Source organism: Mytilus edulis, chromosome 1 (assembly GCF_963676685.1).
Source record: "Mytilus edulis chromosome 1, xbMytEdul2.2, whole genome shotgun sequence".
In the NCBI taxonomy this organism is placed as follows: domain Eukaryota; kingdom Metazoa; phylum Mollusca; class Bivalvia; order Mytilida; family Mytilidae; genus Mytilus; species Mytilus edulis.
This window is the reverse complement of record NC_092344.1, coordinates 13,462,392-13,484,521: the sequence shown is the minus strand read 5'-3', so window position 1 is coordinate 13,484,521 and position 22,130 is coordinate 13,462,392. Positions and strand designations below refer to the sequence as shown.

Below are 22,130 nucleotides of genomic sequence, written 5' to 3'. Positions count from 1 at the left end.
AACAGAATTCGTTTATTACTTGTATTAGGTCGAATTTAAAATCTCGATATATTGACCTTCACGAGAGGATTCCTAGTAGATTGAACTAACAGATGTCTAATGTGGCTACTTTTGTATTGTCTGTTTATACCCTTTTAGATGATTGTTTGACAGATAAAATCATAGCTTATAGGGATGATTATTATCTTAAATGAATATATTTATTTCAGCGTACACTTTCCAATGTCTACTGAGCTATTTATAAACTTACCCTTTCCAAAGCTTCTACTAGACTTGATGTATTCCAAATAGTATCCGTCGTCAAGTTACGTAACAAAACAGCGATCAAATCTTTACAAAATGTATAACTAATCTGCAAATATCAAATAAAATGTAACACAAGTGCACCTAAACGTCATTCGTACTAAACTATAACTGTCTGAGTTACGTTGTTTTGCATCATGTATAACTAAGCATAATATAAACATGTAAAACTTAAATCCCTCTGCAGCTTTGTTGTCCAATCAAATTATTTCATGATAAGTTTATTGCACATGTTGCAATAAGTGTGTCTGCCTGTATAAATCAACATATTTTTGTTGTTGGTTTCTTTTTGCATTTCTACGAAACCATTTAGAAAATAAAAGACCCTTCCCGCTTTGCAGGTCACTGAGTTAACCGAGAGTAAAATATCCACTTTTAAATTTTACAATCAAAATTACGTATTCATAGCTTTAAATCTACTTTGAAACTCATATTTCCGTGGATTTAACACATGGTTGTTCGATATTTTAAGTAAATTGGATTATGATGAAACATGTTATGACTTTGCCACTGTGTGTTTACCTTTGTCTACTGACATTTTGTTTTGTATTCACTTATTAATCAAAATAAAACATTCCCTCTCAAAGGACACCTTAATGTTTATAAGGCATACACGCTAACTCTAACATATAAATAGGTTGTATTGTATTATAAGTTGCACATGAAGTCGATAACATTGTATATATAACAAAACTTACATAACACAATTCATCTAAGTTACCAAATATTTCGTCCGGTTCTGCGTACATCAAATGGCCTTCCACTTGCACATTTTTCAGTGGTTCCATGAAACACTTGAAAATTATTTAAAGAAATATAGTGTGCATTAAAACTGTCAAAGAAAGCTTGATTGCAATACAATAACATACTAAGATAAGTAAGTTATATATTTATGTTATTACAAGGACATGCTTTCATTTATATTTGACTTCTAAAGGTTGATTAAGGGTAGTATATGTTCACTAGCTAGTGTTCCATGGTTGGCATGATGAAAATGATATACATCTAAGGTTCATATCCCTTATATAAGGTATCTTCTTCTTAGAGTCTAATCTCTGTATGGCGAGTGTCAATAAGAGAGTTGGAACTGACAACCCTTCCAGTGCAACCCAATTAAGCTACTTGTTTTGGTCAGATTCGTGTTTTCCATCTGTTTAATCATTGTGTCATTATGATTATAGTGCTATCTTTTTTTTAAAGTTTATTTTTTGCCTCTTTAACGTGTGGTCCCAAACGTAACTGATAAAGTTCATTTTATAGATACAAGTGACATACAGCAACTGTTAACCACCTGCTTATCATTTGAGACGGCATATTACAGCATGACATGACATATGTTATCCATTAGTTTGGTCCGTTTGGGCTTTTGATTTTGAAATTTGATTAGGGATTTTCAGTTTTAAATTTCCCTCGGAGTTCGGTATTTCTTTTATTTTACTTTTCCCCTCTATATTGCTGTTTTGATGGCGTATATCTCATCCTGTTTCATTCCTATGTACAATGCTAACGAAAATCTAATCAAAAGCTTTTTCATTTATTTCAGTATCAATTACATGTACTATTCGTTAATGATATGCAATGGTAAAATGGAGAGATTGGGGAATTAGAAAACAAGATTAAACAGATTCAACGAAGCGAGGAAAAAGACTCAAATTTGAACTTTGGTTATCTATATAATTATCAAATAAACAATTGAAAGAAATACACCTGATCAAATACTTACATGTTTCAGTACCATTAAATGGTCAATAAGAAAGTTACATTCACATGTGAACAATTCCCATATTGCCTCTCGTCTTTTCCGTTCTGTTTCTGATATCTGTATTGGTTTCGTATTGTTTTCTGTTTGGGCAATTAAATCTGACCAGTGGACGCTCTGTTAAAACAATATTTTATTTTGATATATATTTTTAATGCGTATTAAAACCTATCTTTCATATTAAAATAAAAATTTGCTTCCTCGTCAAAAAGAACCTACATAGATTACCTTTTTATCATACAAATCAAACATTAAACTCGGAGCAGGGTACTGTTAATTTATCCAGAGCACCGGAAATGCCTTATCCGGTGTCTTATATAGGGTTCCTGTTGAGTATGTTGATTTGTAGACTGACTTAATTTTTGTTAAAATGTCTTGTACCAACTCAGGAAAATGGCCATTGTTAAATTTTAGTTCGTTTTTTTTTGTGTGATACATTTTAATGCTGTGTTTCTGTTATATTTGATGTGTTTCCCTCAGTTTTAGTTTGTAACCCGGATTTGTATTTTTCTCAATCGATTTATGAATTTAGAACAGCGGTATACTACTGTTGCCTTTATTTGTAATCTTATCTTCCGTCTTTATGTACACGATTGAATAATTGTATCTGCCGTCTTCTTTTTTCAGTTTTTCACCTGCAGGTTTATTGCCATATCCATGATTTGTTAAACTTTCGTTTGTTTCGCATCTAACTCCGTTCATTTCTCGTGTCTTTACTGCGACCTTGTTCGTCCCGGTTAGTTTTGTGTTAATAAACATAGTAGTACTTGAATGAGAATGTCCATCGAGATGAAGATAGAGCAAGGATTATTATGATAAAAGTGGATCTCTATCATGCTAAATATTTTAAGTCAAATATATTTTTATTAGATAACGGATAGCCTTCTGTAGTGGTGAATAAACAATGGAACATGTTGAAATTACAAGCCTTTTTCATTTACCGGGCAAGGCTACGATGGAATATAAAACGTGTCAAATCCACCAACATATTCTTAACTTTATGGTTTCAAAACCTAATTCCCTCTGGAGAATGGAAAATGAATTGATAACAAAACTATTAGAGACTTATTCAAACTAGCTCAGAGAAGAATTAGATAACATTTACTGTCTTTGATGTCCAATCCAGTTAGTGAATGTTGATGTATATCAAGGCTGATGCACGGAGGTTAAGAACTTACGCAAACGCAGCTCCATTCCAAAGATTTATCATTTTCTCATATAACTTTATATCTTTTTTTTAGGTTACAAAACTTTTAAAATATCTTCCTCTGGCATTTGTCCCCAGTGAGTCAAAAAAGAAAAATGTCTGTCTGTTTATATTACGTTGTAAATTGTATGTATATACCTTATAAGCAGCAAGTTCTGCGTCCTGAAAATGAGAGGGCTTCAATTTTGAAAGAACATCTCCTAACTTGGTTAACGACTCTTTACTACGTGTTTTCATCTGCAAAAAAAAAATAAAGATATAAGGATAGTTATCAAAGGTACAAGGTTTATAAAATAATACGGGAGACGCGCGTTTCGTCTACATAGGACTTATGAGGGACTCAAAGCTAAACAAAAACAAAGTTAAAGAGCATTGATGACCCAAAAATATAAAAATCAGAATTAAAGCTTTACTATTCCTACCTTCAAACAATATGACCCTATTCTGTTGTGACATTTTACGGACATAAAAGAATAACTAAGGTAATGAAATGCGAACCTTTTATTCTCATAATTAAGCGACTGGTTGCCAGAAAAGATATTTAATTTGCTGGTGTGTACAATGTACAAAGGATTAAACATATTTTTTATCAAACAAATATATATATCCTGTCCAAGATCAAGGTGCTCTTTTTACTGCAGACAAAGTATATTGTAAAAATGCTGTTTACGCCAACGTTTCTTTTACTGTTTTGCACACTATAAAATCATGCATAAAACTATAGCTGTTCGGATATATAAATACAGTCGTTGAGTTGATCGTCGATTTGTTTCCTAATGTCTTCCAAGAATATCCTGTAGCTTCAAATAAGTCCAGAAAACAAATTGACATTTGCCTAGAAAAAGGATGTAATTAGGTATTACAAATATCAAAATCACAATTTCAACCATTATCAGTAAGACCTGTCGAGAAAACTATTAGCCCTCAAACTTCTTTTGTCTGTTCTATATAATCAAAGATATAGCCAAATAGTTTCCTAATTTATCAGTTGTCTGACGGAATGGTATCTATTAAATTTGATCGATAAATCTACAAATTAATTTGCTTAATATTGAAAGTGAGTCGTTTTAGTCATTATTTTTCGTGATTTCTGTGTAAATCTTTTAGTTAATTATGTTTGATGTACAAAATTTCAAAACTGTGAAGAGTTTTAAAGACTTCATTTCTTAAAGAGGCACTAGCTACGATATATATAATAAATCAAAAGTATGACTTTTTTATCAGTCCTTAATGAAAGTGTAATAGTGAAATAATGATTCCCTTTTAGCCGTCAAAATGGTTTAATTTTGTCAAATTAGGCTAAGAAACATTGATAATGAATTTATTCACTTGCAAGTGAATATTTCGACCTCATTAAATCCGTATTCATGTGAACTTCAATTTAACCCCTTAGCTAGAGATAAATAACGCATGCAATGTCCGTGTACTGGTTATTTAAAGACAAACGTATCAACATTGAAAGTGAAACAAAGATAAATCATTTAATTGACTAATTCGATCCATAAAATATCATTTTTATACTGGTAAAAACGATGAGAAATATATATTTTAAATCTATAATATAAAATTAAACAGACCTATAAAAATCGAATTGCACGAGTTGCTTATTCTATTTATATCTGTATTTATGTTGACATCGCTTATATGGTCATCGGGGTCAACTCGGTAGTTATTTAGATGGTGTCAAGACTAAAATACACACGAAACGAAGCTTCATGTTATCGAGCTGATGTCCTGTTAATTGTTTATTTTAGACTTTTGATAGTTTGGATAAATGTTTTACATGATAATAAATAAAATATGAGAATTTTAGTCAAATCGGTGATCATTAAATTGAGAATGGAAATGGGGAACAACACAACCATAGAACAGACAACAGCAGAAGGTCAGCAACAGGTCTACAATGCAGGGAGAAATACCCGCACCCGGAGGCGTCCTTCAGCTGGCCCCTAAACAAATATATATACTAGTTTAGAGATTATGAACGCCATACTAAACTCCAAATTGTACACAAGAAACTAAAATTAAAAATAATACAAGACTAACAAAGACCAGAGGCTCCTGACATGGGACAGGCGCAAAAATGCGGCGGGGTTAAACATGTTTATGATATCTTAACCCTCTTCCTATACCTCTAGCCAATGTAGAAAAGTAAACGCATAACAATGCGCACATTAAAATTCAGTTCAAGAGAAGTCCGAGTCTAATGTCAGAAGATGTAACCAAAGTAAATAACACCAGATGCTCCGCAGGGTGCAGCTTTATACAACCGCAGAGTTCGAAACCTGAACAGTTGGGGCAAGTATGGACACAACATTCAAGCTTGATACAGCTCTGAATTTTGATTGTGATTACCTATTATGGTCCAATATCCAAAATATAAATACATGGTTAGATTCAGCATATCGAAGAACCACAAGAATTCAATTTTTTATGAAATCAAATAAATTTTTCAATTTTTAACCCTTTAGACCTCAATGTGGACCAATTTGATAAACGGGCCCAAATATCAAAAATCTAAATACATGGTTAGATTCAGCATATATCAAAGAACCCATAATCAAAAATGGAAGTACATGTTTAGATTCAGCATAGCACAGAACCCCAAGAATTCAATTTTTGTTGAAATTAAAGAAAGTTTAATTTTGGACCCCGATTTGGACCAACTTGAAAACTGGGCTAATAATAAAAAATCTAAGTACATGTTTAGATTCAGCATATCAAAGAACCCCAAGAAATCATTTTTTTGTCAAAATCAAACTAAGTTTAATTTTGGACCCTTTGGACCTTAATGTAGACAAATTTGAAAACGGGACCAAAAATTAAGAATCTACTTGCACAGTTAGATTCGGCATATCAACGAACCCCAATTAGTCAATTTTTGATGAAATCAAACAAAGTTTAATTTTGGACCCTGAACGTATAATAAGTCTGCATGTTGAGCTATATTTACGAATGATGTCCTTATACCGATAATAAAATTACTAAATGTTTTGACTTATTTGTGATATCGAAAACCCTGGTGTAATAATTTTTCAATAATACATAAATTTCTCTCGTTAAAATCTAAAACATTGTTACATACACGAGCGAATCGTACAAGTTGAATTTGACAGCTAGTGTCCCTTTAAAGAAAATGTAAAGCTGTATTTCGGTATAGTTGATATTTTAAAAGAGACAAGGATATGCTGATTATTAATTCAATCCTTACTAATAGCCTGTCAAAATTAAAGTTGAAAACGACACGTTTAATATATTCTTGCGTCCGACGCGCTTTTCTGGATTTACCTTCACCAGGAACGCTCTAAGTCAAATATTTGAATTCCTAAAATGTATAAGTACCCAAAATCGTTTAAGAGCTATTTGTAAAATATAAATAGCCAAATTCATCTAAAGCCAACTTTGACTAAGGGAGTTGAAACCTTAGTTTCATAATAATTTCAAAATTTATAAACGGACAATTTTAGAAAAGTTTGTTAAATCATGTCAGTACCAAAGTACTGACTACTAGACTGAATCTGAACCTAGTATACCTTAGAACGTAATTGGTAGGAATCGAAAAATAATTTTCCTGAGAGATAATGTCATGTATAAGTAGTTATTAACTTCTTGATTCGGGGACTTAGTAAAAAATATAAATTTGTGTAGATAGGTTGCACGAAACCTATTGAATTAAGAAAGACAGCAAATTTATCAGCTGGTATCTTCTGTCGTTTTGAATATGATGGTTTTAGAGTGTTTACCTCGAAAGCTGAAGTTACCCATTGATTCCCGACCAGGTGAAACCAATACTTCAAAATTGGTATTTGCTTCTTCTTTGCCAAGCTTGCGGGGCTTTATATTTTGTTACACATGTACATAAAGACAGATGTATGATAAAACGGGCCAACAAGGATCAACATTCCGAGTATGGTGACGGTAACCATTTCTTAAGACTGAAAAGGTTTGTCATAATTTATCAATGCAGGCAATTGAAAACTGCATATCACATTTTCCTCTGATTTTCCCGAACATCGACACAATACTGGCCGAGTTATTATAAGCAACTATTGAGTCAGAAAAGTTATGAATGAACTGAAAACATTTAAATACACATGTATTATAACAATTTAATGCAAGGTTTTATTAAGATATGATATCAATATAATACAAGGTCTTATTGAGATATAACAGCCAATTGTAAGTTATTTTATTTTCCCCTTTACAATTGGGACATCATAATCATAAAATGCTGGAATATGACAAATCTTATTTTCGACATAACAATGGTTTTAGGATATCAATGACAAGCTCATTTCATCAATGATTAAATACACATTTTTTACGTCTTGACAATTCTTTAAAAAAAATAAGTTTACTGTTGGATTTACTGTCATTCTGACAAATAAAACGCATTAATTTAAAGAAGACAGACAATTCAAACTAATGTCCGTTCTCGCGAGATAATTTGATAATAGAATAAAAGAAAGAATGTGAAAACAAGAAAACATCTATTGTTATTTCCATATTGGAATATACGGAATACAAAAATTCAAATTGTTTGAAAAGGCATTAGACCATTCTACGAGAAGAATAAATTACATGAAAAACTGGTAACGATGAGAATTTTTCTACATAAGATTTTTAAACTGGAAAAGTATCAATTATGCAATATTGTGGTAGAATCATTTTTGAATTGCGATCAGAATCCATATGGAATAATTTTAAAGACCTTCAAAGCATTGTGATAGCAATCATATTACTAATTCTTAAAAGAGGTTTCCAAGACTATTTACACAAATATGGCCTAAATGTCTAGTATATAGTCTTTCAAATGGTGTAGCCATGTTAAAACTGACACCAAACCCCAACTTACAATAGGAAAATTATATAACTGTCGCAGACTTTGTCACTGCACTATGTGAAGTAGTATAGAAAAAATATGTTTATCATATAACAGAGTTTACGAGACTTCGACCGAATTAAATAGTAAAACGTGAATGCTAGTGAAATCTTCAAAAGAAATGAAAGACATCATCTAGTAAAAAACAAAATATCAAACTTTGAGAAAATTTAAGACGGGTAATTCCTTAACAAATGGTAAATTAAAAATCTCAAACACTTCCAACGAATAGAAACAACTGACATATTCTTCACTTAGTACAAGCAGTTCCTTAAGAAGAAAATAATTGGGATAAAAAACGTGAACGAAAAAACAAAAAAACAATAGTATACAAATAAAACTAAAGTGTGATCTACATAAACACCAACAAAAACCGTAGTTTATCTAAGGAAGGATAAGCAGATCCTGCTCAAATAGAGGCACATATCGTGTTGCTCATGTAAGAATAGACCCGGTGAAAAGTCTTATTCGGTAAGTCACATTCTAGAAAAACGGAGGGCAACAATGAGGTTACAGCTATTGTAATATATCCGATTTCATCTGCGAAACAGATTTTCGTTGCTGGCGTCCGTAAATTTTTCGAAGGCTTGATTTCGACTTCACCACTACAAAGAACTCTAATGTTATTTATTTGATGAATAAAGAAACATTTACAACCAATCAACGGACAACAATTCATACCTTTAATTAAGCAAAGGAAAAAAAGACGAGAAAAGTTGAAAACTTATGTTGTCATATGAGGATGCAAATTGTCAAAACTAGCTAAAGTATCCAATCAGAACTAGTTAAAACGTGTTATTATATGGTATACATCTAACTAGCCATATAATTGTTTTAGTGATAACACGAATAGAATACTGATGAAAGCATAACACGTTAATTGAAGGTGATCAATATTCAAACAATGATATTATGGACAACAAAATATGAATTGCCGAAAACTAATTGAATCACTCATTTGAGCAAATAATTGAAAAAGTACGTGTCTAGGATTCTTGGAAGTACAAATTGCTTACTGTATGATATACGACCATTTTAGAGGGATATTCTCAAATAAAACGTATAAACTATCAACAAAACTGACGTTTCACGCGATTAGGTAGTCTACTGGGATACACCAGTAAGTAATAAGAGACAGTAATATTTCAAACATGAACCGAATATCTATTAGGTATAATATCCTTAAACGATGGAAATATATTGAATAAGAACAAATGACTGTACTGTTACTCACGATAAACTAGGAGGCAAGTAAAAATAATATTAGTTTATAAAGTATACACAAGTTAACTTTCATGGTATAAATTGTAGTGATGGCCTAAACAGTATTAAGAAACTACATCCATTGATCCGACAAAAACAGATACCAACAATGACAACTTGTTAGGTTTAAATGTGTTTTATGAATTTATTTCAATCTTAATCATCACTTTCTTCGTCTGTTGAATTTTTTTTTCTCATTACCGTTTTGTTTTAATAAAGGGACATAACACCACTACTAACCGTGTATAAAATAAGCCCTGCCTCCTTACTACCTTATAAGGAATATAAAGGGACGTAACACCACTACTAACCGTGTATGAGATAAGCCCGCCTCCCTACTAACCTAATATGAAATATACATGGTCTCCACGAGGGCGCTTTTAACCAATTACATTCCTAGAAATGTATAGGAGGTAAAATACTTATATATCTGCGCTTTCAACATAGTGGGTTGCGTAATATACTGAGTTTTATATACTTTAAAAAAAAAGTATGTCGAAAATTTCTTGAAGAATACTGTTTGACCATGTTGACAATTAAATATGCAAATACCGTTTAGATTAAACTAATTTAGACAGGTACACGTGGCAATACATTCTTGTTCATATTGTTCTTATTGATTTTGACATATATTTCATAAAGAAACAAATGCAATACAGATCTGTTAAGTCGGGATATCTATCATGTTAGTCCTACTCAAAGTAGTGTTCTTTCACAAAAAAAAAACAAATTACTGTAACATCGTAGACTCTATAATGATTCATTCAACATTCTTTATACGTTTTTATCATGTTTAAATATTTTACACGTGTACCAGATACGACAGTTATTTAAATATTATTTGTTTCAATTCTATCGGTTATCTGCTTATGGTGTTCAATTTTAATGTAATTACGTGAGTGTTACTTGTGAGATGTATTCACAAATAACGTTTGGGAATGCAGATATATTTGGGAAACGTAAAACTAATAATTCGAAAATAATACACCATGTTCAATGGGAAAGCATACTTTTATAGAAAATCAACAGCCCAAACAATCACTTCACAGAAAACGAAAGACTGAACAATACTAACACTACCACAATTCGGGTGATGGGAGTGGATAATCAGATGTTCAAGTAGATCAGCGGTTTCTGCACCACAAGAAAAAATGAATTGCAAATAAACTCTGTCATTCTGATGATTAACTTTCTCAAAAAAGGTCATACATAGTTTTGAGATCTATATCAATTTATTAGTAGAACACATAATTCTGTTGACTGTGCCAACTTCTTGCGGCTTTATTTGTAATGATCAACATGCTAAGATTTTAACTGGTTGGATAGCTTAATCATGTTATACAACGATATCAATTGCTCAATCAACTATCTAGTTCGCAACCCAGCAGTGAGTTTTTGTATATGGTATAAAAATGTCGATAAATGGTTCAATTAGCGCTCCTAATACAAAGGTAACATGCTGAAAAACCTTGAAATATTCATAAGGTATTAAATGAGATAAACTGCAAAATAAGAATAATGTGCATTTAAAGTTACATTGAATAAGGAAAAATATGAAACATCGTACTCAGTATGAAACTGCATTGATTCTGTTGAAACATGCATATTTTCAGAACAGAGGCATTTAATGTGATCCGTAGGAATAAGGGTCGTCTTGTCCTGAAGCACAATGACTCCGTGATTATTTTTGCGGGAATTCCCGTTCATCATATGTCGTTTTAGCGCAAAATAGGTTGAGGTACTGGAAGCATGCCTGGTGAAAACATGATTAGACTTTATCCGTTCTTACCACGATAAAATATTTCACACGTAGATATAGGAAGGAGTATCAAAGAAACAGAGCATTACATAATGATTAACATTCACATTAATAAATTTCTATTTTCATCTTCTTACAGATGGATGATCATAGATCTTTTGGGTTTAATAAATAACTTCCTCATTGACAGATAACTGCTAAACATGACAAGAAGCCTTATTTACCGACAACTGCGGTTTCAGAATCTGAGCAATACGAAGAATGACAATCATGTAGCCTTAAAACACATAAAAGGTAACTTATATACCAATAGGAAGGTGAGACATGATTGCCTATACAATAACTTTTCACTAGAGACGTATGTAACGGATTCAATTTGATTCAAACTATTTGAGAGAAGAACGTGTTATATTGTAAGCATTTACAGAAAACAAATTGTACGTCAATGAAAATAATCGTCCACTCCATTTACATTTACTAAATTTGAGGTACTACCAAAGCATTATTTTTCTAATATCATGATCAAGGCCTTCACTACTACATTTTTATTACTATTTTTGTTTGTTTCTATTATAACTGCGCTTGCGCATTTACCTATTCAGTTTGTTAAAAGCGAACTTATGTATTTGTTTATTCAAGATTATATATATGTCATATATTATTCTGATCATATGAAGCGTCATTTAGTCGACTCGTCGCTTTGAGCGATTTTCAAAGAGTTGACCTTGGTATGGATAATTACATTTTTGTAAATATACAATTACTCATTAGTTACACAGGCAATATGATCAAACAAAATCAATTGACAAAAACGAGATTTTATTTGTTAAAGTAATCGAGCTAGATTTTTCTCAACCATGAATAATGAAAACTGAATCCTTCCTATTTCTGACTCTTGGGTGTAAAGAAACAAAAGCTATATATAAAAGTATACCTTGAGAAATATGCTGTGCACGCTATTTTACTTTTAACATTTAAAAACAGTAGCTAAACAACTACTTACAAATTTCCTGAATGAAAATGACTGCCTGTTCTTTTTGGTATCTATGAAATAAAGCAAGACAAAGTGTTAAATGGCTTAAATTGGCAGTTCATTAAGCTGCAAATATAGTTCAAGTTTCTCTTTTAGGTTTATAAAATTTTCATGATTTGCTTGACGCATTGACAATTCAAACAAACCGTGATAGATGTATCAATTCTATTCCAAGGTTAGTAACGTTGATTTTTGTTTTCATATCTCAAGAAAATCAATCGTGAGGTTTACTTTTCAATAGAAAATAGTCTCTATGGAAAAGCTTGTAGAAGAACCAAGCTTATTCATTTGTACAAAAGTCAGTAAACTATACTGACAAAAAAATTGTTTTGGACGGAAATTATTAATTATTCACTGTTATAAAAATAAACAATATTCATTCAAATAGAATTTTAGAGTGAACATACAAATATTTATTTGTCTTTTTTTTTCATTTCTATTTAAATATGAATCATGCATTTCTTTTTGCTGGAAATAAGTTTGAAATATTTGCATGAAAATGTCTTTAGATGAATGAATGTTAAAATTTGACAAAAAGTTGGAACAGATTTGTTAACAATTGTTTTTTCTCTCTCGCCAATTACACTTGTGAGTTCTTATACAATTTAAGGTTATACTCTTTGCGTAAATAATTTTAAGAACTCGTAATTTCAAATTGTTATATATTTTTCTAGTTCAACCTTAAAGCCTTGAAAAACCAGTCTTACAATTCGATTTCAGTATTGCTATACTTTCGTATTATGTAATCATTTTTTAATTAAATAAAACCCTAAAGCTACTTGTTTAATGATATGCAAAATGATATTATCATGAGAACAATATAATTGTATTTCATTATCTGTCGTGAAGCAGTATTTCCCCCAAAGCAACTGACCAGTTTAATTTACTCTTTCTTTCCTCATACTAAATTTAATGATCGATTACATTGCATCATTAAACAGAGCTTCGTCTATACAAATAGGAAACGCAGATATCATTTCCTTGTTTTGTGGCCAAGATCTTTTTGATTGCGAGGAACCAAACTGATTCCCATAACAACCAAGCCGAAGGTTATATCTTGTAAAAGCTTGACGTCTTGATGAAAAACATAACATCAGGAATAAGACAATTTTAGTTTAAATCAAGTGTCATCATTTTGTAAGTTTTTATGGACATCCCAATTCCTGAATTTAGCTAGAAGTTCGATAGTTTTGTTACACTCTTTGGTTGAGTTTGGTGTTTTGTTTCGCCAGATGGTCAGTATTCCACATGGGTATTTTTTTTGTGCACCGTGAAAGTCAGAATTGTTTTTGTACTCGTTTGGAGCATATTATATACAAACCTTCTCAGAGACAAACAATACTTTGCAAAGTTCTTTAATTTTACTTTCAGACATATTGTTGATATCCTGTCCCTCAATAACCAACATTTCAATGAGTAATTACAACTCACGTATCACAGTGAACTTAATAATAAGGATACTATCAAAAGTAGAAGGATTTCTTAATATAATGTTCTATATCTGTTCCTTTATCTCGAATTTGTCATTAATGAACGGCTTCAAACTAGAATCTAGGACAAGCTCATGTCTTACATATCTCAGTTAATACGCTATGTATGTACCTGCCTTTTCACGTTATGCTCGCTTTGTTATCAAGGGTGTGCTATTTGCACAAAATCTAATGTTTCTGATATGTAAGTGTAAATCAACATTGCTAAATCAAATATTATCAAACGCACCATCAAATTGCCCTGGTTGATTTTGTTCCCTTGACCTGTAGAAATCTGAAATTGTATTCCTTTTTAACAGCTTCTTTCTTTTATCTCTCAGCATCTGTTCCCTTTGGTAGTTATGGTTCTCCAAGTCATCGGAACTTTTTCTACGATTGCGCCTGTAAGATAAAATCAACGAATTAAACTTGTTAATACGTGTAGACCTTTCCGATTATATATGGTTCAATAAATGACAAGGAGATTATTTCCTACAACCTCATTGAGTTGAAAGACCACACATAATATGCTTATCGTTATTTATAATGTCACTGTGCTATTTACTGCTAAGGTTTTAGAATGAAAGTCGTCGCGATTCCAATATTTTTTATTTCAGTCTGTGCCGATTTTTTTAGGTTATTATTTGCTTTTTGTCACTCATGAAATTTAGTGTTTATAACCGATCTTTGTGCGTTTCTATTAATCTAAGGACATCATTTTAAAGATCTGGGTACTGTATAGTTTGGCATGAAACCAGAGGAAGTTCGACAACTAAGATGTTGTGGGCAAACTTTTAAAATATTATTGAACGATTGTCCCTACATCACTTAAGTTACGAAAAATTGATGTGTGGATGCTTTTATATGGAATGTTCTCTTTCGCAGGCATGCCAGCTATATGAAGTTTTCACTAGAAATATGTTTTTAAGACCAATGATCACTGTCACATCAAATGATTACTCTATTTTTACTGCTTCTTTTATAATGGCCTGTAGTTTTTATTCGATTTCTGTAAAAATGCAAGGCACACTTTGTTTTTTGTAAATGCGCGGACCCAATCAATTACAAATTAAATGTAATCTCCTCCATCAGAAAAAGAACATTGTACTATCTTTAAGAATTGGATGTTACTTTTTTAATGTCGTAAAATAATTGGGGCGTAAAAGCATTGTCCGAAAGCAATTTTGAATGAAGCGCTTTTACAACCCTTTGAAATTACCAAAAGAAGCATCCAGATCTTCCAATAACATTGTTATCCTACAACCATCTGGGATGCATAAAATTGCAAACTGTATCAAATATTTCGTTTCTTTAACTTTATATGCATTGCTATGACGTTGTCAAGAGAAGCACTGCTATCATAGATGTTGCATTAAATAAGAAAAATAAATTTTAATTTTTGATGCCATTTGATTGTTGTCAACAAATCAACGCACGAATTCTCATGAAACATATACAATTACTTGAACTAGAATAAATTTCTGAAACACTTTACAAGTTTACGATCTAGGATTCCATATTTAAATCAAAAGTTAAATATAATACCTGTTTTCGTCTTCATCACAGGACGTATTTGGCGTGGCGTCAGATGACATTGGAGTTGGTGATACGTCACCTACGTTCTGTACAAAATGATACATGGTTATTAATACGGGTGAATCTTTTATGCAGTTTGTAAATAAAATAACATCGAGAATAAAACAAAAAAACAATATTTATTCTACCCCAAAAACTATTTATGGATACAGTTTTGATTTTGTGTCTGTTTAAGAGAGCGAGACAAACTAACAAAAAACAGAAACATTCATACATCGTAATGTTTTATTGACTATATACATGAGCTTAATATATAAAAAAAGACATCACCAAAACACGCAAACTAAAAAAAATCAAACTAAGCATTGCAATTTGTGCATATTAAAAGGCAAGTAAACATATTTTTCCTGTTTCCATGTTTCCCTGTCGGCTAAAGTCACCTATTATACACTTTACGACGACGAAATTGTTTTATCAAATCTCCATGAATGTTGTAGATGAATGAAATCCCTGTTACGATGTCTTATTGATACTGACATTTTACTCAGTAAAATACGACACTATAAATACATACACTAAGGCATTTAAGTTTTTTTTCTGGAAACGTAGATCAAATGTGAAATTAAATATTATATAATAATCTAAGTTTGATCTGATATCTGTGTAATCGAATTCTTTCACATACATGTACGAATATATCAGTTTAAAAAAAATTAACCATAATGCGGTCAAGGTTCTGGATTCAACGACTTATAATTTTTTCCTTTTACAATATCGTGTACAATTAAAAAATAGAGGCAAAAATCACCGTAGTTTACCGATGTCCAAATCTCGTCAGAATCTCGTTAATCCATTTTACATAGACAAGCTGTTATAAATACTGAGAGTATAACAAAAACAAACATGACTGCAGTACTGAAATGCACTACATGTTACTGTAATAATAACGGGTTGACATTTAAAGCCGGTCTGATTATCTAAGGTAAAGTATAAATAATGCAGGTGTGGCTTTATTGTTCTTTTATTAACATTAACTAATGCATTTTATTACACAAGTATGTGCATCATTTCCTCAACATAATTAGAATTCAAAAATAGCAAAGGTTGATTTCTTTGACAAATTACATACCATAGAAGATAAAAACATTTCATTAAACTTCTCTATTTGTTTGCAGAAGCACGAATAATTAACAGAGAACATTCAGTTATATAAGAGATATGACGCTTAATTAATTCCAATATACAATTTACTCAATAGCTAATCCCGTTCATTGTGAACATTTTGGTTTCAAGGAATTAATTTTTAGATCATGCAACGAGGTTTTGACAGAAAATGGCAATTTCCCTTAAATTAGAATTAGATTAAAACCAAAATTAAAATCCAGTGAAACATGAGAAAACATCGTAGAAACAACATAAGCATACAACATATGGAAATACCATACGATCACCGAGTTCTTTCACGTATAAAAGTTAATAAAACTTGTTTCCTTTGTCGGAGGAAGAGACAAAGAACAAAAATTCAAACAGAAAAGTTAATTACACGAATAAGCAATTTCGCATGTATAATTATATTAGAGTCATCTATGATGCATACATTTTTTGCAGTAAGAGATGTGGTATAATTGCAAAAGCGTCAACTATCCAACTGAGTCCAGATAACGCGGAGTATTCAATTATAGGTCATCGCACGAACTTCAACAATGAACAAACCCAATACCATCTAACTAGTTGAAAAGAGACCTGACATGACAAAATGTTAAACAATACAAACGACAAAAAACAAAACATAACAAAACAAACAAACAAAAACCAGATTTTGGACAAAACAATAAACGAAAAGAAAAAGCAAATGAAACTTGTTATCACTAAAACGAAATTTAACTTTAAGAATATGTAAAATGACTACTTATGCATCTACATATTGATTCGCTGCCTTAAAGATATGTGTCTTTAATGATTGTATTCTTAATTTGCATGCATACGGTGATACGTAAATAGCGCTGATAACTTTTATTGCTCACGAAATCTTTCTCAATTTTATTTATTTTATTTAATACTATGACGACATTCAAATAAACTCTGATATTTTCGAAATCTCTTAAACCATGCAGCACAAATTGTATTTAGGTCTTTGGTATTTTTGCTATTAATAAAATGATACATGCATTTACTTAACTGAAAGAGAAAACTTAATGACATGTAATTAAATGTTATTTTATGTTCAAATGCAAAGCATAAAACCATGCTCTGAATAAATATATTACCAGCTATATATGATAAATCGTTCCTAACTGTATCATAATAAGATTTATCGTTTTTTTCTTCTTCAGTGGATGTTCTGTTTGTCCCTTTTCCCTATTGTAAAATAAGGTAAAACAATAGACTGCCAGTTGTTATATGCAAAAGTATAATTATACTACGTTAAGCAATTTAGTACCTTTGTATCAACTATGGCTAGGCGTCTTCCTCGTCTTGGAATTGGTGGGGCTGCAGACTCCTCGGAATGCTCAGATGTCAAACTTGACAGACTGGACGAGGCTCGTCTCACTAATGGTCGCCTCTCCTGTTAACAAATAGTTAATCAATTCAATGTAATATAAAAAAAACTCTTTGAACATTCAGAAATTAAAACCTCTGGAAGGAAATTATTTTGTATGACTTCAATGGGCGACCGTTTCAAACGTTTTCATTATAGCTCAGTGATTAATCTAAGGTAATAATCATCTTACAAACAGGATATTGAGAGTTTGAAGTTGTCCATAACTTGTTTATAGATAGATTCAATTTCGTGTTGCACAAAAATGTTCTTTATATTGCCATGATCTATCCAAAAGGCAATTCACATAGCATGCAAAAAAAGGGCACGCTAATGTGATAAGAATCATTCTTTGTCACATGTGATAAGAATCATTCCGCGTCACATGTATATTCATTGGCTACATAAATTCCAGTAAGAGTTAACTCTAAGCAGGACATGAAATCCTTTAATAATTGGAAAGTTGGGCTGGTTAATCCCTCTACATGTATGTCTCCCCCTTTTACTATCATTTGATAAATGACATAACAATGCCATATACACGTTGTTCATGTATTGACATTGTTGTAAGTTTTTGATTACTGAAATGTTGAAATACATTTATTTATAGTGGTAAAATATGAAGGTTGCCGTAAAATCACAAAAATACTGAACTCCGAGGAAAAATTCAAAACGGAAAGTCCCTAAGCAAATGTTAAAATCAAAGCTCAGAACACATCAAACACATTGACAACACTAGTACAGTACAAATGTATATAATAGTGTAACGGAAATTATGTGTCGTACGTTCAACGTCCTTTTTTGTCTATTGAGAATTCACCGAATGCGACACCAATTATAAATTTGCCTCATGCATAGTGACATGTGCCTCTTGCGGAGTAGGACTCAAATTCACTTCGACAGTTCTCGAGATTCACTCTCTGTCTCAGGTAAAGTTGTGTTTGATCAATCTTTATTTTTTAAATAATATAGCATTTTGAGAACTTGTTTTTTCTTTGTTTTATTTGAGTCATGTATTTGGTTTCCCCTTTGTAGCTTCACTCTGAATATTTTGGTTTCCTATTATTATATACGATGAGATTTTGGGGAATATTGCAATCAAACAGCAACCGAATAATACAAAAATATCTAGACATAAATAAACATTATACGGTCTATAACAACATATATAGTTGGTCAAGTTTCAAATCTCATCGAGTTTTGGAGATTTTTTAATACAATAATCTAACATGGATTATAAAAGAACATATCTGCTGTCAGCACCACATTACTAATTTAAGAAAAGAGAGAAATAAAATATAAAATTATTTCGCGTATTTAATAAATTAAAGGTAGATATATTTTTTCACATACATTTTCAACTCAATCAATTAAGAAAATATGTGTCGAGGAATAAATTTTAGAAGATTATGAAAGAAATCGTAAAACATTGTCTGCTACTATATGAACTATGCCATCCTACATTCTATATACATCCGCTATATTTCGGAGGAAAGTCCTTGCAAAAGCGAATTAAACAGTATCGAAGAAAATAAATCTTAAAAATTCTAAAACATTGTGGCAGTTCTGCTGATACGTAATGCATTGATTAAAACTGTATGAGTATCTTCATATGGACAACAATCAGATTCACCCTTGAACTTAGTGGAGTATGTTTAGAAGGACAAATATTATACTTAGAGACGGACTGATGCCAGTGTTTTTTTTGTGTTACCAATGAAAGAGTCTTCAACTGAATAGACAAAAGTAGCAGAAAAATCTGCAATGATAGTGGCGCATTAGAATACCTATCCCTATAGCGGTAATCTGTATTTATTCTGTATGACGAACATGAATAACATAGCTTGTCAAGTAAATTCTAATGAATTAAATCGTTAGGAATAAGTGATAATTATTGAAGATAATCATGGAACATAATTATGTGCTTTGCCTTAAGTGTATCTAAGACTAAAACTGAAACAAACGCATAAACTTTATAATGTCAAGGACGTTATTGGTGTAGACTAGTTAAGTTTCATAACAATTTGTTTGCAATCTTATATCAAGACCATTCCAGCAAACGCATAAACAACGCCTGTATATTCATAGCATCATGAAAGGACTTCACAAAAGCCTTTCACTTCCCATTTGTTCAATAACAGATATTTTATATAGAAACGTTTTTAATGACAAGTGTTGTTACTAATGGTGGACAATAAAACAGAGTGTGGTTATATTAACGGATTTAACATGGTCCCTACTAACCCGGTTACAACTGGGAAGTTAATGGTAAACCGTTTTATGGAAGTGTTATGGAATTATTCTTAATTTACTTCGCTTAAATAACAGGGTTACTGTCCTTCAAAGAAAATCCAATATTTAATGTACAGGAATAAAATATAAAAATGGACAAATAGGTTTCTTTGGATGTAACTAAATACAAAATGTGGTATCAGACTGGTTTAGTAGTCATATAGGTTAATTGACACTAACGAATACACTTTGTCATAATTACGATCGAAATAATTACACATGCAACATTTTTACTATAGATAATGTAATGTATAGATCTAATGAACTGACATTGTACTGAACTAGAATTAGCTTATTTAATTTGATTTACGGGGTCATTCATTGCAGGATTTTCCGTGCCTACTCTCTACTAAAATAAGGTAGCTATATAACAATGTTACAATAAAGCTGGTGTTTAACTTGAAAATAGTTTTAAGTTATCATGGTTATTGCGAGTACTTTAATATCGGTATTAAGACACGTCACACAATTTGGTAAATATAATTCCATTGCCCTTAAATATACATATGTCATTCAACTAGGAGGTTTAGCGGGATATACAACCAGGTTTAACCAACATTTCTTTCGGAAAATACATGTACCAAGGCAGGAATACGACGGTTGTTTTTTCAATCGTTCTGTTTGTTGATATATAAAGAAGTTTAGCATAAGAATTCATACGTTTTCTTTTATTTAACCGTTGTTGAGAAAAACTTATAGTTTTTTTTTATAAATAATCCTTTTTGTTTGAGTTGTTTTACATTTTTCATGTAGGAATCTTTTATAACTGAAGGCCATGGTCATTGTTGGTCTCATTGGTATTCGAACCACACTGTCCTATTTTAATGTAGTCGAGTATTAGGTTTTTATGAAATTTTCCTTTTTGAATATACATTGTACCTACGAGTTCGGTATGTTTGTTATTTGCAATTTTTGTTAGCTGTTTTGTGTCGATCTAATGAGTCGATAGATTTTAGAAGACACGGTACGAGTGGCAATGAGACAATCATTCACCTGAGTTCAAATGAAGTAAAATATAAGCAATTATAGTCTTTAACAATCAGAAAACCCCAAACCTTCCTCAACACATTAGAATAGTATGTTCTTATGTTCTGCTGTTACTCACGATTGCTTATAACGATCTGTTAGAATAAAACGTACACATTGTAGCGCTAAATTACTTTGATTTACCATCAAAAAATTCACACACGTATCATGTTTCTTCCTAGTTTTAGTGTTTGCAAGCATTCCTGATGATTGTCAGTTCGGACGCAATCATTAATGAACTGTTATATTCATCAAATGTGAAATATAAAAAACACGTAGTACCGCAGTTCATCAACAAATGCCTTTCAAATTTATATTAGAATTGTTAACATACTAGATAAGAGTTTGTCGGAAATCGTCTAATGGAACCTATCAGATAGACAAAAGAAGATATTTTTTATTCAATATCGATCGAAATTTTCTATTTTCTGCGTTTGCATCATGTGTAATGGAATAGAAAGGCTTCATTCTTTTAAATACAATAATTACAGTGAAACTTTTATATATCAGAACTTCAATATCTTATAGTATCAAATTCCAGAAAAGTACATATTACGAAAACAACATATCATATATAATTAAGTGGAAATTATTTTTTGGATAGAAAAAAATGAAGAATTGACATTAAACAAGTAATAAGGAAAAACAATCTTATGTAATCTTGTTTTTGAAGAGAAGCAAAAGATACCATAGAGATATCCAAACTCATTCGTCAAATTAATTGACAACGTCATGGCAACAAAAAAAACGGGGGTATCCCTGGTGTTCTGTAATGGTAAGAAATCCGTCAGCTGTTTAGTTTCGTCATTAGTTCAGTTTCGTCGTAAGCACCACTTCCCCAAAAAACGCTCAGAGAAAATGTTTCCTTATCTGATTTCAAAACCGTACAAGATTAGAATTATAGTTATTTTTTATTCCCATTCCCATTTTACCAGCTTTTGCAATTGATTGTGTATAGCATAAATGCAAGAATTACTAGTTTACATTGTACTTTACATATTGAACTGGAAAGCAAATTGACAATTATAGAAATAAAATTATTATTTTGCCTGATCTCAAGGC

The 22,130-nt window shown here is 31.4% G+C and overlaps 1 protein-coding gene across 3 annotated transcripts in view; it reads right to left on the bottom strand.

Moving 5' to 3' along the window:
• The window catches only part of LOC139524415 (pleckstrin homology domain-containing family G member 7-like), a 100,139-nt gene that overhangs the window by 14,609 nt on the left and 63,400 nt on the right, over window positions 1–22,130 (bottom strand). For all 3 annotated transcript variants that reach the window (XM_071319193.1, XM_071319200.1, XM_071319208.1), the window contains 8 exons: window positions 17,652–17,777; window positions 15,221–15,297; window positions 13,926–14,077; window positions 12,177–12,217; window positions 3,408–3,506; window positions 2,027–2,179; window positions 1,002–1,097; window positions 251–352 (listed from right to left, as the gene is read on the bottom strand). In XM_071319193.1, the coding sequence (XP_071175294.1) occupies window positions 251–352; window positions 1,002–1,097; window positions 2,027–2,179; window positions 3,408–3,506; window positions 12,177–12,217; window positions 13,926–14,077; window positions 15,221–15,297; window positions 17,652–17,777 (846 nt within the window). The remainder of the gene's footprint in view (window positions 1–250; window positions 353–1,001; window positions 1,098–2,026; window positions 2,180–3,407; window positions 3,507–12,176; window positions 12,218–13,925; window positions 14,078–15,220; window positions 15,298–17,651; window positions 17,778–22,130) is intronic.